The sequence below is a fragment of the Ambystoma mexicanum genome, chromosome 5q, assembly GCF_040938575.1.
Source record: "Ambystoma mexicanum isolate Mex_15411 chromosome 5q, UKY_AmexF1_1, whole genome shotgun sequence".
Classification (NCBI taxonomy): Eukaryota; Metazoa; Chordata; class Amphibia; order Caudata; family Ambystomatidae; genus Ambystoma; species Ambystoma mexicanum.
The window spans coordinates 851,019,512-851,036,883 of NC_090933.1; the positions used below are offsets into that span (position 1 = coordinate 851,019,512).

At 45.2% G+C, this 17,372-nt stretch overlaps 1 protein-coding gene across 1 annotated transcript in view; it reads right to left on the bottom strand.

Moving 5' to 3' along the window:
* Window positions 1-17,372, bottom strand: part of PIP4P2 (phosphatidylinositol-4,5-bisphosphate 4-phosphatase 2) — a 371,941-nt gene that overhangs the window by 199,205 nt on the left and 155,364 nt on the right. The window contains exons 3-5 of the mRNA XM_069621339.1: window positions 13,284-13,390; window positions 12,865-12,988; window positions 10,945-10,997 (exon numbers count right to left, since the gene is read on the bottom strand). Of these exons, the coding sequence (XP_069477440.1) occupies window positions 10,945-10,997; window positions 12,865-12,988; window positions 13,284-13,390 (284 nt within the window). The remainder of the gene's footprint in view (window positions 1-10,944; window positions 10,998-12,864; window positions 12,989-13,283; window positions 13,391-17,372) is intronic.

A 17,372-nucleotide genomic window follows, 5' to 3' on the forward strand; every position in this document is an offset into this window, starting at 1 on the left:
AACTGGATGACCTAGAAAATAGGGAACAGCACTCCAATCTAAGGTTTCTGGGCATTCCGGAACAGAAAGGGGAGTCCCAGACGGACATTGTGAGAGGGATCAAGGCAATCATAAGTAAGCTGTTTGATGTAGGAAATACAAGCGAGCCTACGATTGATAGAGCCCATAGGGCAGGAGGGCGCGCAGGTGGGCCGAGATCTGTCCTGGTTAAATTTCATTACTATGCTGAAAAGACCAAGATTCTGGAGCTAGCACGTAAAAAGGACCCCATTGACTGGGAGTGTGCTAAAATAACAATTTACCAGGACCTTTCGGCGCTCAACCTCTCACAGAGTTTGCGCGGGCCCCTGACGAAGTGGTTGCAGTCAAAGGGTGTGCGATACAGGTGGGGGCATCCGTTCTCACTTTCGTTTGAGGTTGATGGCTATAAATACTCCCTTGTTACTGAGCCCGAGATTCAGAGAGTGACTAGTGAACTGTTGGGTGACTCATTCTCAAGACCCATTAAGGATGTGGAGAATGGTGGAGGCGGTGGCCCCCGTGAAGCCTCAGAGTTTGTAGGGAGGTGTCGCGTTTGTGGCCACAGGAAGTATAGAAAGGTGGCCCCGCCATCACCGGGGCAGCCTGCAACCTAATCTTGAGTGGGAGGCCTGTGCTTATTGGCTTGTTTTTCAAGGCGTTGAGGGGCTACAGGGCTATCCTAGAGGGCCAGGTACGGCCTCTGATGTTTAGCTTTTAATGAGGCGGGGGAGTTGGAGTTGAATAATATGTTGTCATTGGGCTTATTTACGCTGTTGGGGGGCTCAGAAGGTTGGAGTTTTTTTTGTGGGGTAATCGCCCTGGTGGAGGCTATCCTTGGTGGCCTGGCTGTGCAGCGGTTTCATGTCGCAGCCCTTCCAGGTGCTCGGGAATAGGGAGGGTGGGCGACAGTGGAGGGTTCTTCGGTTGGGGGGGGGGACTGGGCGGGTGGGCGAGGTGGAAAGAGGGTTCTTTTTGTTGTTGGGGTGGGGTTCTCTAGGCAGCCAGGGTTTTCGGTCAATAGGGGGTTCACTAGGCGTCTGTGGGTTCTTTCCTGCATGCAGAGGCGAGGGGTTCGGAAAGGCACAATTGACTCCCGAGTGGAGCTTGTGGAGTGTTTTGGTTCTTCCAATGGGTGACTCTTCAGATCTTATCGGTGGGGTCCCTAAACGTGCAGGGATTAAATTCTCCTACCAAGAGATCGTTGATGGTGAAGGAATTTTCCAAGCTAAGCTTCACTTTCTTTTTTTACAGGAATCCCATTGGGTCAGGAGAAAGGAACCAACCCTAAGGTCTAGGGCCATTCAGCATGTGTTCAAGTCCTCTTATTCAGAGAAGAAGCGATGGGTTGCCCTTTTGGTTTCTCCATATGCTCATGTTTCCCCTAGGGCTCACAGGTCTGACCCAGAAGGGTGTTTTATTATGTCAAGGGGGTAACGAGAGGCAGGTTGTTTACGTTGGTGGGAGTGTACGCTCCGAATGAAGCACAGGATGTCTTTTGGGAGGGGATGGGGGAGAGAATCAGAGGATTCGCGGAGGGCTCTTTAATTGTAGGAGGAGATTTTAATATAGTTCTTTGCCCGGATAGGGATAGGAAGTCTTCTTAGCCTTGCCCCGATCTAAGGGCCCAAATGAAGTTGGCAGGTATGTTCCGCCGGGTAAACGAGGAATTAGACTTGGTCGATGCGCACTCCGCTGAATGCGACTGCAAACCGTTTTTTACCTTTTTCTCCAAAGTGCACTTGGCATTCTCTAGGATAGACTATGTTTTGGTAGATTCCTCGATTCGGGACTACATCTCCGAGTCTGGGGTTGAAACGATCCCATTGTCTGACCACGACCTGGTCAGAGTCAACCTGGGGGTCCCCCATCCTGCTCCAGGTAGGGCTCGGTGGAGTTGCAATGACTCCTTGTTGCAGGATAGGGAGTTGAGGCCGTCCCTTCTTATTGCTATCAAGGAATACTTCGTCCTCAATGATACGGGGGAGGTAGATGCTAGGGGAACCTGGGACGTGTTTAAGGCCAAGATTAGAGGCTCTTTGATGGAGATGGGCTCAAAGAGGGAGAGAGGACGGGAAGAGTCAAAGCTCAGAGAGCAAATTGCAGCCATTCAGCCGGGGGGGGGGGGGGGGGGGAGTTGAAATTGCAGATGGGCCCGGGCAGGTGGGAGGAACTCCAGGGGCTCAGGGCGAAACCGTCAGCCTTGTTGGTGGGGCAGACGGAGAGAAAATTAGCTTTTTTAAAACAGCGGTATATGGAGAAGGGGGAAAAGGCAGACAAGATTCTTGCATGGAGGCTAAGGGAGCTTCGGAATAGTAGAAGAGTGAGTTGTATTTCCGGCTAGCCAGGAGAACATTTTTTGCAGGATGACCTGGTAGCAGAGCAGTTTAAGCAATATTGCGAATCCCTTTATGCGTCGGAATATCCAGGAGATGGGGCCGATGTAGACAGTTTCTTGGATTCACTTCCCATTCCTTGTCTCTCCCCTGAGAATTCGGACTCGTTGGAGCTCCCAATCTCGCCGCAGGAAGTAATGGACACCATTTCATCGTTGAGGAGCAGCACCGCTCCTGGAGATGATGGGTTCACGGTCACCTTCTACAAAACTTTCCGGTCCACGTTAGCTCCCTTTCTGGCCAAGTTGTTTAACTCAGCCCTGGAGACAGACTCCCTCTCCCTACAGGCCCATCTCCCTTCTCAACATAGATGTTAAAATCTTGGCAAAACTTTTTGGCGAATAGACTGTCCAAATTCCTCCCTTCTTTGGTTCATGGGGACCAGGTTGGTTTCATTCCCGGTCGTCAGGGGTCGGACAACGTGAGGAAGACCCTTGACCTTATGCATGAGGTGGCGAGACGAGACAGAGGCCTATCTCTTGTCTTTGGATTCAGAAAAGGCCTTTGACCGGGTCGAATGGCCTTACATGGGAAAAATGCTTCATAAGATGGGTCTGGGGAACAGATTTTGTGGGTGGGTCTTGGCCTTGTACAACGGCAAGAGTGTTGGTTAATGGCTGTACGTCGGCAGGTCTTTCGCTTTCCAGGGGTACCCGGCAAGGGTGCCCTCTTTCCCCTCTCTTGTATGCTCTGGCAATGGAACCCTTTGCCATTGCGGTCAGGGCAGACGGTGGAATCTCTGGGGTGCTCTGTGGGGAATGGGAGTTCAAGCTATCCCTGTTCGCAGACGATATCTTGGCGTACTTGACCAATCTTCAGGTTTCCCTCCCACGCTTATTTGACTTAATTTGCTGCTTTGGCTCCTTTTCGGGGTTAAAGGTCAATGTCGCCAAGTCCTGCTTAATGCCTATGGGTAAGTTGGACCGTGAAGTCCGAGATAGAGTAGACGTGTTGGGCATGAGGGTTGCACGGGAATCTTCGATACCTAGGCACTTACATTCCCAGAGACCTGGAGAAGGTGTTTGAGCTGAATTTCCTCCCGCTTCAGGCAAAGATCCAAAGCGATCTCTTGAGATGGGTCCCCCTTACCCTCTCATGGTTTGGCAGAATGGTGACGATCAAAATGAACGTTCTTCCTTGTCTTCTCTATCTTTTTTCATCCCTCCCCTGCTTAATTCCCGACTCCTCCTTTGAACATTTGCAGTCTAGCCTTCGTTGCTTCATTTGGAATGGCAAAATGGCTAGGGTGAAATACTCTACCTTAATTCTGCCTAAATCTTTTGGAGGTTTTGGTCTCCCTGACTTTAGGTTGTATTACAAGGCAGCTCAGATGGGCGTTATGTTAGAACACCTAAGGGATGACCTTAGGACGTATTGGTCATATGTGGAAGATGTTCTGGTCCACCTGAAAAAAGTCAGGGACTTTATGTGGGCTCCCCCGAGGTCCCTTCCTTTGGCGGTTAGGTCGCACCCAGTCGTAGCTGCTCTATGGGCATCCTGGAAGCCAAGTAAGGAAAACAAGATTCTCTCCTCCTGGCCTTCCCCCCCTCTCTTCCCTGTGGAGCCCCCCCATTTAATCTCGGTGCTAGAGGGTTCAGAGAAACGCAGTCGTGGTCTGACCAGGGGCTGGAGAGGGTGGCCCAACTCTTTCGCCAGGGCGTCTTTACTGAGTATGATCTGTTGCGGGAGGTGTTGAGGGACAAAACTTTTTGTATTTTTGTGTATTTGCGGCTCAGGGGAATCCTCACTCAAGCCAATTGGGTGGCTGACCTGACACGCCCACTGTCTCCCTTCGAGAGGATTGTTGTGGAGGCCAAATCGAGGCAGGGCATTTTTTCCAAGATTTACAGCGTGTTAGTCACCACTAATCCCGAGGGCAGACAGTCATTCAAGCAGATTTGGGAGGAGAGACTGGGCCTTTTCCTTGATGACCATACGTGGGAGTTGGTCTTTAAGTCGATCTTTTCGGGAAGGTTGTATACGGCTGCCATGGAACAATTTCAAGATGCTTCATTCCTGGCACCATCCCCCCATTGCCCTATCTAGGATGTTTGCTAAGGTGTCACCGATGTGTCCTAGGCTGTGCTCTGGCAGCGGCACCTGGTTCCATATTTGGTGGGAATGTCCGGTCATCCGGGTCTTTTGGGCGGAGCTGCTCAGTTGGATTAAGGATGCTTTGGGAACGAGCCCCGCCCTTCACCCCCTAGAAGTTTTATTGGCACGCCTATGCCGGATAGTGAATCCTTACCTTTTTCTAAGGTGACGGGGGCTATGTTGAGGGCGGGTAGACTGGCCCTAGCCCAAAAGTAGAAGAGTCCTTCTCCCCCCACCAAGGCAGAGTGGTTTAATAAACTGATTGCTATTTTCACTTATGAGAAACTAACAGCCATCGCTAATGACATTATGTCTTCTTTTCTGGAGGATTGGACTGTGGTTATTCTTAGTACAGACTGTGAGGCTTTGAAGCTTTGACCTTTTCTGGGTAGCAATGTTTTCAGGTGGCGCATGGATGTGGCTGGTGGCCTTTCAAGTTGAGACAGTTCGCCACGCCTCATGGGTCCTCACTTTATTTGGGGTCGCTCTGTAAGGTCTGCATTGGTGTCCTCCTCTAACTTCTTGCCTCATGTATTTATTGTGTTGGGAAACCTGGTATGCCTTTGTTGAGAAGGGGTGGTGGGGCGGGGCGGGGTAGGGGTTTGGGGGGGGGGAATTGGTATGTTCTGTTTTTTTACAGTTTGTTATTGTTGGGGAATGCCAGGGTTGACTGGTGATTTGTTGATCGATGAAAAACTTAATAAAAATAAAGTGAAAAAAATAAAAAAAAGATTGCACTTTTCTGAGCCGTATGCAGGCTCTATCCCCCCTATGGAGATGCCCTGGCCTTCCACCCACCTATGACAATACCATCAGGGAGGGTTGGGATCCTGGGGGTGGGATGACTCTGAGGGACCTCTTTCCAGAGGGCACTTTCTTTACCCTACCAGATTATACAGCAAAGTTTGGGGGAGGACCCACCCATACACTACAATACTACAGAATCAGGGCTGCAGTTAGATCAAAGTGGACATCATTTCCAACAGAGCCTATTGAATGCCAGCCTTTGGAATTTGTAGTCTCTACTGGTTATACCCGTGGTCTGATCTCCACACTATAGCGCTGTCAGGGCGAGCGGAGACCACCTGGCACTTCCAGGCTGTATTGGGAGAGGCATCTAGAAGGCCCGCTTGATGACACTAGATGGGCACGCTGGTGCAGGCTTACTAAAGATGTCTCGATGAAATCGACGCACCACTTAATCCAATTTAAACTGCTTAATGGTCTGCACTATACACCTGTGAAGGATGCTAGATTTGCTCCTTCGGCTTCTCCCAACTGTGCCAAATGTGGAACCGCGGAGGCTGACACACATCATATGTTCTGGAACTGCCCATCGGTCGTCCAGTTCTGAGAGTAGGTGGTGGCGATTCTACATGACTGTACTAGTGTCTCCCCGGTTCTACTATTTCCCAAATATCTATAAGGTGATATTGGAAAGGCAACAACCAAAAAGAGGCGGCTGTTCAAACTCGGGTGCCCGATAGCCAAGAAATGTATTCTGCTGAAATGGAAGTCTGTGGTGGCACCGGGGATTAACTTGTGGCTGAAGGAAGCGACTCATGTTTGTGAGTGTGAAGAAACATATATTTCATTAGTTGTGCCATCTTGCAGACCTAAAAACATTTGGGGGCCATTCCTAGAGTATTTACGCGATCAAATGTCTAATAATGTATGATGCTTCTGTTCCTTTTTATTGGTGCTCATCACGTTCCGTGGACATTGTTTTTCCTTAGTGCTTTTCCTTTCTTTATGTTTTGACAACGGCTAAATGACAGAGTGTTGCTCAGATGTGCTCTGATGTATTGCAGGAGTTGTCCTTCACTATTTAATAAATGAAGGTTTAAAAAAAGAATATCGAAATATGGGCAACCATTTTAACGGCAGTCTTCAAGGAATCCTGGACAACTAGGAAACTCCCGGAGTCCTGGAAGAGTGCAGTTATGATTCCTATACACAAAAAGGGCGATCGTGAAGAGCCAGGAAATGATCGCCCTTTCACCCTCTTAGATGTAGATGGAAAGATATTTGCCTATGTAGTACTGAGAAATCTAGAGGAATGGATTGGCAGTGCAAAGATACTAAGTAAATGCCAAAGAGGGTTTCGCAAAGGACTATCCACCTTCTTAATGGGGCAGTAATGTCAGTGATTTCCAGTAAATCATATAGAAAACAAGGACAAATGTTATACAGAGAGTGGCTGGATTTATCCAGAGCCTTTGACACAAACATAAATCAGCTGTGGGAAAAACTTGACAAGTGGGGGGATTCCCAAGACTCTCTTAGCAATATAATGAGTCTATATCAAGACACTACTGTACGTATAAGACTAAATGCTCATGGTGATTTATCTGATGATAGCTACAGAAAGAGGTGTGAGGCATGGGTGTATTTTAGCCGCCTGCTTCCTTAACCTCTACCTAGAAGATCTCCATGATGCATTAGCTCGACATTCCCTAGGAAGCCCAAAAATTGGTACCCAATCGCTCCAGTAGATTGCATATGCAGACGACACCGTTTTACTAGATTACATGCCTTAAGGACTGCAGCAACTATTAAACGTGTTAAAAATATATGCAGAAAAAAATATGTATTGATTAATCCAGCTAAATCACAAATCTTAATAAAAAATCATGGAACTTACGAAAGCAACTATAAATGGTTGCTGCAGAATCAAGCAATAACACAGTTGAAAGATTTGATATAGCTGGGATTTAAAATGAAATCAGTTCACTCCAAGGTTGCGTGAGAAGAAGACATAGAACATAAGCTCATCCTTTTAACAGCACAGATGATGAACATATTTACGACCTACTGTAAGTTTTCAATAAGCCCACTGTTAAACTATTATAAAGCAAAGGTTGTTCCATCGCTGCTATACGGCTTTGATACAATTCCAAATTCGCAAATGATAAATTGGGAGCAAATCGAAGGGAAAATATGGAAGCAAGTTCAAATCTACCTGTGAGTTATCCTATGACTAGCCTCAGATATAAATTGGGACTAGCATCCTTAAAAAGTAGACTTGATTGGAAAATGTTAACTCTATTTAGATGTATACAATCTCCACTGAAGACTCCTTGAAGAGCAACGTTCTGCGTGAACTGAACAATGGTCAAAACAGCTTTCTAGTTCAACTAGAAAAACACTTAATGCACGTTCTAGATGGATGTGATCGCACTATAACTAATTTAGTGAAGAATCCAATGAGGGTCAAATTTGCTGTATCTCGAGCAGACTGGATCAAGACTAACACAAATGAGAAGCTACAAAACATCTAAATCCCTCTTTTTAAATAAAACAAAACATTATTTACGAAATTATGTCTCGGTTTCCTGATTCTAAATTCATGAGGACATTTTTATGCATAAGATTAAATCTTATAAAAACAGGTGAGGTTCAGTCTGCTTGAGAGGGCATCCCAGCTCTGGCGAAATGTAATTATGTGATAAATGTGAGATGCAATCGTTCCACCATTTCTTAATGTCATGTAAAGGCACAGAAGAACTTCGTAAAAAAAGGTTGAGGAAATGTGTGAACTATACTGAATGGCTGACTACAGACCGATTCTGGGAACGTCGGATAGCAGGACACGAAAAAACGTTATCGATTGAAGTTGTCAACATTTTAAATGACTTGGGCTTCAATGCACTGTAACGAAGACATATTCTATGATCTGCTGTCTATCCTAATATGTAAATAGAGAAATATGTATAACCTATTCATGCTTTAAGAAATGTGTACATGTAACGCTGTCCAACCTCACTCATTACATCCCTTACACTACTACCATTCTCCATCTGCTCTTCACCTTACATTCAAAGTACTCTTCTTTCCCAATATCTACTATAAGACACCAAACACTACTGCAACAACAATCCGCCATTGCATTACCACTAGGCCACAGTTTCCCCATTCTTTAAAAAACACTGGAACAAAATACAAATACATTACGCCACAAACAGAGCACTTCCTTTATTAAAACCAGAAGCACAAAAATAACCTAGATATGCACTTTCTCCTTAGTAGCATGTTTGCCATGTTCCTTCCAAGGTCCAAAACACAATAAACAATGCCCGACTACAGAATGGGGAACACTAAATTAGATGATAGGAGGGGGGCAGGACAAATGCAGTCAGAAGGGTAGCAAAAGAAGAGGCACTTCAAACATAACATTAACAAACGAAATCCATCAATAAAATATCATTTCCAAAATTACATCAAGTATAGGTAAACGATTTTCAAACTTTGGAATTGCTAGCACCTTTACATCTCCAAGCTAATCCCCTAGGCTCATGTAAATATGAGCTGTAATTGGCCACTAGCATCATGGAAATCAAAGGTATCCCATCAGCTGTCTTGCCAATTAGCATACATCCACTTATTTGTAAAAAGGGTATTGGAGGTGGCATGTGGGGGCATATTTTGGGGCTATAAAAAGTATGGTAAGACAGTAAAGTGAGAATCTCACGCCATTCAACCAACTCTGTCTCGGGAGGATAGCTCAGGAGCAACGTGCTCGCCCTGGAAGCAAGACAAAACGGAGTAACACAGGTTCGATCCCCGGGTCAGCGCTTAGAAACCGCTGGGTATTAAGCATGTTATAAATAACCTATCCTAACCAAGAGGGTCATTTTCGGTATGGATAAGAACGGTTGTGATATTTCTAATGTGATGGGTTTAGAAGGAGGCGATTTTGTGCTGTCTAATGTAAAAGAATATCAGAAGGAAAATACTTACAGAATGCACAATATGCGAACAAACCACAACTCACTTCCACATACCGTCATAATCCATTCCATTCAGGAGCCGCTTATCCAGTCCTAGTTTTCTCCCTGCATCTGGGACTTTTATTCCTGGATATATAATCAGGACTCAAGGACTACAAGCAGGGCTTTAAGTGGGCCGGGGCCTGCCGGGGCCGGGCCCCGGCAGTCTCCAAAAAGTGGGACTGAGCCGGGGCCCTGCCGGGGCCCCCGTCCCACCACACGCAACATTGGCGGGATGCATTATCCCGTCGCGGCAGCAGCCGCGACGGGATATGCGCCTGCCATGAAGTCAGGCGATCTGACAGAAGTGGCAGCCAGCCACAGCAATGCTGTGCCTGGCTGCCACTTCGGTAAATCATAGTAACTGCCTCTGGTGACCTCTCGCGCGAGGGGTCACCAGAGGCAGTTACTGTCCCTTTGTTTCCCCAGGTCGCCGAGGCGTCTTTAACCCTCGGCGAACCTGGGGATTCCTTGATATTTTTCGAGGTTTATGAAAGATGGCTTGAAAAGTACACAATTCAAGCCATCTTTTATAAACCTTTGCCGACGGACAATTTTGTCCGTAGTCAAAGCTTTATAAAAGATGGCTTGAATTGTGTACTTTCAAAGCCATCTTTTATAAAACCGAAATGTTTTTTTTAAAAAAATGGCCTGAAAAGTAGGCAAACCGTAAGGTATGCACACACACATATATATGCATGTTATATATCTGTGTGCGTACCTTACTATGGTTTGTGTTCTTTGCAAGCCATCTTTTCTAAACATAGAAATACATATTTCTATGTTTAGAAAAGATGGCTTGCAAAGTACACAAACCATAGTAAGGTACGCACACAGATATATAACATGCATATATATGTGTGTGCATACCTTACGATTTGCGTACGTTTTAGGCCACGCCCCCACAAGCCACGCCCCCAAATGAGGGCCCCCCCTCGATTTCTTACCCCACTTAAAGCCCTGACTACAAGTACCAAAATGCAGAAGAAAGAAAAGAAAATGGAAAAGCAGCTCCTGAATGGAATGGGGCATGTTGACACTTATGCTCAGTTGGAGGGCAAATCTGGATAAATATGGTATTTATTCTAAATAAATCTAAACCAGGTACCTCTTCATAAGGTGATGTAGGCTGCAGCACACAGTCATGAGGCAATTTGGGTTGGGGGGCGGGGGGGGGCCGTGTCAATATTAAGCTTCCCTTCCCACCTCCACAACCAAGAATATTAAGAGTTTCCTATGCCCGAGTTACTGTGTGCTCAAGACAAAGAAGGGTACACAATGCAATTTTATCTGCATAAAATATTGACACTCCGTTAATAATAATGAATGAAGCTACAGTAAATGTAGAGTTGTAGTTTCTATAGGCCCTTCTCTAGCCAATAAGATTCAAGCAAGCAGAATTAGGTAGTTAGCAGAATGAAAGAGGCAATTCAAAGATTAAAAGGCAAATTCTACACAAGGTTCCACTGGACCACTTCAGTTTTGTCAAAGGAAAGAACCCACAATCAAAAAGCGTATCTTGATTGAATTACAAAATGGTGAGATCTAACCGAAAAGCTGGCTCCGACTTGATGCACAGAGTGACGTGTGCAAAAACCCTTAGGCACACCCAACACACTTGCAAAACAAAATAAATATATATGCATATTATATATAAAAACACTTACACTTTTCTGCAGTGAGGACATTTCGCCAGTGTGTTGAACCTCAATTCCATCCACTGCAAAGGAAAAATACTGAAAAGTGAAAAAGTAGAAATGCTGGCCTGAAAGCAATTATTGTGTCACATGACAAAAAGAGACGGTTGGGAAAATACACAAATGGAAAGCAACAACTAGAAAAATGTGTATAAGGCCATTCTTCTGTCAGTAATTCACAAAAGCAGAAGGGGAAAACCACTTCCAGAACATGGCACTTTCATGCCTAAATCCTACTTGATTTTTATAACCGGATGCCCAGTAAGCCACAAATACTTGTGTTTTGCTTTAGAATAGGGAGGGACTCATGAAGAATAGGATGGCAAACTTTACATGGGCCAAACCTTGTGAAGTTACGTGTTATTTGCGTAGGGTAGCCAGGAGACTAAAAGACTTGTTAAGTCTGGGTGTTGGAACTTTTTGTTGGCCATCTATTTTGGGACATTATGATGTACATTACGTTGTCACGTGGAGAGACAAGGACTTAAGCATTATCATTTAGGAGTGAACTGCTGAAGATATTAGACACCTGGAAGGAAACCCACTTTTTTGTTGCAATCCATTGTGCACTGTTCCCTGTAGGATAAAACTGCCATTTGGTTATAACACGTCATCAAAAACCTATAGGCATTTATCCTGCCCTTATTCACCACAGTTGTAATATAAAAAAGCACACTGTTCAACCACAAAATGTCGATGTCATGTGTGTCATTACTCTGCCTTAAAATGCATGGTATACTCATCAAAATAGAGTCACAGGCCCCGGTACAATTTCGACAGTGCCAGTGCAGCGTGCATCCTGTGTGATGATGGCATGTATGAGGCTCCTCTGCCATACTCCGCGATCTAAAGATGCTTCTACTCTACACAGTGCTCACTACTGATTGGCCACCTCTTATCAGTGAGCCAGCCGCTAATGATGCAGCTGGAATAAGCGTTTGGATTGGTCACTTCTGGGTAATGGCTAGCCAGTCAGCTGTCTGTCACTCCTGTCACAGCAGTAACTAGTTGACTTGCAAGAGGATGGCAGATTGGGCCCCGAAAATAAGAAGGTGGGCCACACCCGGTCTATGCCACTGTCCCAGCCAGTCATGAGGAAACACCACCATTTTTCAACCCAACTCTTCAACAATTCAGACCGTGGACATTTTTCTCCCTAACCGTGCCACATTGACAGAAGCCACATTTCATAAAACAAAAATCAAAAAATCCATTCCACTAAAAATAATGCGGTAACAAGGACAACGGTTCCCTACCTAGCTCACAAATGCATGTATTTCTTAAAGAATTAGTTGATGAATCTTTTATAACGCTCTTTATACCGGAGACCAGTCTCGAAGCGCAGCACCGAGATCGGAACCTGTGTTGCTTCCAAGGCAAACGCGTTGCCACTAAGCTATTCTCCCAGCCCAGAACGAGCAAGATCTACTTTGGCCACGTAATGCATAGAATTTGAGAATAGGCACTCTTAAAAATCAAGCCTATTAACCGTTTCTAACTTCTATGTACAACATGAGGATTTTCATGCAAGCCAAACAGGTAAATGTCGCACAAGTATTTACATTTCAATACATGTTATAATTTAGCATACACCATATATATAATATATATATTAAAGCATATCTCCAATAGCACTGCACAGTGTAATCACTTAGGTATTATACATCATAATATCCCCCCCCCTCCCCCAAAAGTACATTTTTAGGCTATTGAAATAAACTTCAGAGTTCTGTGCCTGTATAAAGTTCTTCACATACAATCTCATGCTATTTATGGCACAGCACTCTTGGTGACTTAGCACCCTTCTAATGTACAGTTGGGGGTACATTGTCCCATATATAGCAAACAAAAGCTTGGTCCTATTTCTACAACAGAGTGTGTACTACCTACCAGGAATGTATTTCCACAGTGCCCACACACCACTCGGGTACCGTCCGGCTCCACAGGGAGGGCCGGCTGCGCTGCCTGTTCTTCTGGGATCAGGATCAGTGGGCCAAGGTTAATGATGCGTCTGCTGCGGAAAGATCATGGACACCATGGTTTGAAACCGAGATGGACTGGGCCGTGGATTTGCTTGGGTACAGACACTCGCACACTGGCTGAACTACAGCACGTCATTTACAGCTTGAGCAAAAGAGTTAAATATGCATTAGCAAATCCTATTTAAAAAAAAAAACTGCCATTCCACCTATTATCCAAAACTGCCACTGCTTGAGGAAAACGGTGGTGGTCAACTAGTTTGCCGATTTAATTAATGAAATGTGAAACATAAAAAAGTATACTTTACTTCCATCACCTTTGGCACATACCAGTTAGGTCTTGGACAGCCTATTCGCCGTGAGGTATCCTTACAGATAAGGAGACAATTACAGGGGCATCGGACGTACTTCTTGCCCATAGGCGGGTTTTTGATGGGCTAGAACAAGACAACAGATTAAAGTGAAAAACTTTAGCTTCAAATCAATACAAAAGCATTCACTGGAAAATAAGCCCTACTTTGTTTGTTTATTTATTTATAATGCGCGAGCATACCCTAGGGTATCAGGGCGCAGGCAGCAGTTACATGAATATGCGAAGCTTAGTAACAACAGAGTTATTATTTACATACAAGTATTAAATACAAAGTATATACAGAGAAGGTCCTATTACAGAAGGTAACAGGGGCAAGATATACAGATACATACAATTTGTTTAAATCAGCAATATATACACATGGAGGTGAAAAACGGTTGGCGAGTACAAGTACAGTAGCCGTAGAGGGGGGTGGGGGGGTTCAGGGGGCCTGGCTACTTGTTAAATTTAGTGATCATTCGCTTTCAGCCACATGATAATGTTGGTCCTGAAGTTTTGATAGGGGAGGTCAATTCTCAGTGTGGGTGGTAGGGAGTTACATAATTTGGCTGCTTTCACCGGGAAGCTATTGCCACCAATGGTGGAACGGTTGTAGTTAGGAATAGAAAGGCAGTCTTTGTAAACTGTTCTGGAGGGTCTCAAGGAGGTTTGTCTATGGAATCCGTTGACCAGGTAGATGGGCGCAGCGTTGTTGAGGGATTTATGAGTGAGTGACAGGGTTTTTAGGAGAATTTTGTTGTTAGTAGGGATCCAGTTGTTCTGTCGGCTACACTCAGAGATGTGGTCTCTTTATGAGATGCCTAATGCCGCTCTGAGGGCATTATTTTGTAAAGTTTGGATTTTTCTGATGGTGGCTTTAGTAGATCCTAAATAGAGAGCGTTGCAATAGTCCAGGCGAGACAGGATAAGGGCTCTGGCCAGGGTCGTGCAACTAGTATCGGATAGAAAAGGCTTGGCTGTGCGGAGTAATTTGCACGTGTAGGCCATGGAGGATGGAGAGTTAACCTGTTTGGCAAATGAGGTTTGTGTCTAGGTAGAAGCCCAGCGTTTTTACTTCTTTTCCTACTTTGATACTGTTGCCATCGATAATGAAAGAGGAATAGTACGGTCCTAGTTTTTTTAGACTACAGGTAGTGCCCAGGATGATGAGTTTGGTTTTATCATCATTCAGGCATAGTCCATGTGTGGCCATCCATGCCTGGATGATGATGATACACACTATTCACCAAGACCAAGTCTGTTTCATAATCCCCATAAAGCGGGAGGAGGATCTGGGTATCATCTGCATAATTAGTGTAGGTGATACCCAGATGATCCAGATCGTCGAACAGGGGCTTGGTAAAAATGTTGTACAATGTGGGCGAGACACAAGAACCCTGGGGCACGCCACAGGTGATAGGTATAGGGTTAGCAGCTGCTGTGGGCGAGAAGACCCCCATGGTTCTACCATTTAGGAAGGTTCTAATCCAGGTAATTGCTTCATCAGAAAAGTGTGCAGTTGTGTTAAGATGGTTGCATAGAATAGAGTGGTCGACCAAGTCAAATGCCGCCGAGAGGTCTAGGAGGAGGAGAAGGGCAGCTTTGCCAGTGTCTCTGAACTCATCGACTTGTGTCTTAAGATCGATGAGTGTTGTCTCGGTTCCATGTTGAGGATGGAAGCCTGATTGTCTGGCACCTAGCAGGTGGTGCGCTTCCAAGTGTTTCTGAATTTGTACGTAGGCAACCTTATCCACAATTTTTAAAGAAAAGGTACTGTCATGATAGGTCTGTAGTTGGTTGGAGTGGATGGGTCGAGAGAGAGTTTTTTTTTTTTTTTTTAAGAGTGGAAGTCCCCAGGATTGTTTAAGACTAGTAGGGATGATGCCAGTGGAAAAGGACGCGTTGATGAGCTTTGTGATGAATGGGACGAGGTCTCTGGCAGCATCTTTGATAAGCTGTGCAGGGCAGCGATCACCCTGACAATTTAACGGTTTCAGTGTCAGGATAATTCTTTGCACTTCAAGAATGGAAACGTTAGTAAATTTGAATCGGGTAGACTCATTAGTTGTGATGTTCTCAGTGATTTTTGGTGGGTGGGGAGTCATTTAGGGAAGTTATTTTACTGGAAATTCTATTTTGTAATGTGGAGATTTTGTTAGCTAGTGCGTTTTGGATCTCTGAGCACCAGTTTTTATCTTTTGTACATGTGTCAGGTGGTGCTATGGGGGTCTCTATTTCTTTAAGGATAGAGAATAATTCCTTCATGTGAGATTTGTCTTGGGAGATGCGCGAGTCAAAGGAGGTTTGTTTAGCTAGGCATATTTCTTTTTTATAGAGGGATGAGAGTTGAGTGAGTTTAAGTTTGTTGGTTGCAGAAGGTAATTTTTTCCAAGCGGCCTCGCAGTTTCTTTTTTGCCGTCTTAGATTATTTAAGAAAGGCGTGTACCATTTGTTGAGATGAGTTTTAGGCTTGCTTGGTATACGTTTCTGGGGGGCAATCAAGTCCAATGAAGTGGACATAATTGTATTATATTCTTTGACCAAGGTCTCCGGGTCCATGTTGTCAGGTAGTGCATTGAGGGTAGGGAGTAGGGTCGGGATAAGTCTCTCCGCAGTGATACACTTTCTATTTCTGGTTAGCATGGATGGGGCCCTGACAGCTGGTGGGGGTGGAGGGCTTTTAGTGGAAAGCATGAATGACACATGGTGGAGGTCAGTCCAAGCTAGTGGGGAGATAGAGAGGATGTTGGCTTGACAGGTGTAGTCTGCCACCCAGTCGAGTATTCTACCTTTGTCATGGGTAGTGAGTGTGGTAAGGACGAGCTGGTCAGATGGGTCATTAAAACCCATATTGAGGTCCCCAAGTATAAGTACTTGTGTAGAACTTTTGAGGTTGCTGGACAAAATGGTGTTGATGTCATCCTCGAATGTTCTGGGTGGGCCCGGGGGGGCGGTAGATGAGGTGGATGTTAAGAACTTGGACATTGGTAAGTGGGACTTTAACCGATAACAGTTTGCATGAGAGGACATCAATGGGAGTAGCTAATCTCATGTAGAGGCTACATTTGTAGATGAAAGCTATACCACCTCCTCTGGATTTTACTCTGTCTTATCTCAATATGGCATAGCCATCCGGGACTGCTAGCATAAGCATTGGGCCTGCTGCCGGGTGTAACCATGTCTCGGTAATGGCAAGGAAGTCAAAATCTTCTTTTGAGATGAAGTCAGAGATATCTGTAGCGTGTGCTACTAGAGATCTGGAGTTAATTAAAGCTCCCTTGATCTGAGGGTTCACTGTGGTTGTGGGTGTGGATTGCTGGGCTTGTATCCTTTTAGTTTTGCCATGTTAGGCTATACTATTTCGGGGCGTTGGGTTAGAGTTGCGGGCTGAGTGCAAGTTAAAGTTAGTTTGGCCGGGCTGAGTTCGCATAGTCCTTAGTCCTGTAGTGGTAGGAATAGAGGTGATGGGAGGTTTGTAGATGTTGGCTAATCTAGCTCCGAGTCGTAGGTTCCTTGTTGTAGTTGGACATGGGGTACTTAGTAAAGATGATTGAGTGTCATTCATGTCTAAGGTGAAGGTGGTAGTTCGGATATTGACTAAGTTAGAGGTGTGTGATAAGGTAGGTGAATGTAGAAACATAATGTGGAGCGTAATGCAATTTATGATGGCTAAAATGTAAGCAGTCTGGCTGGGGGCTCGGGGTGACATGCTAGGTAGTAATGATAAAGCAGTTTCTAGGACAATAGAGGTAGAGGTAGCTAGCACGAGGCAGCGCTAGTCTCAGGATAAGTACATTCACAAACAAAATAATGCAGCAGCTTGGCACAGGCACAGACCGTTGCGTGGCCAATTTGGGAAGGCAAAACCTCCGGAGGCGCTGGTCCCGCTTAAGGTGTGCAGGAATAGGACGTTCAGTTCAGGTAATCAGAAATCGAGTTAGGGCAGTCAAACATCAAGAGCGCTGGCCTCATGCAAGAGCGGATCCATAGGCAGTTAGTTGGGCATAGTGAAGACTGCACAGACAGTTACAATGGCCAATAGGACAGTACATTTATCGTGTATACAG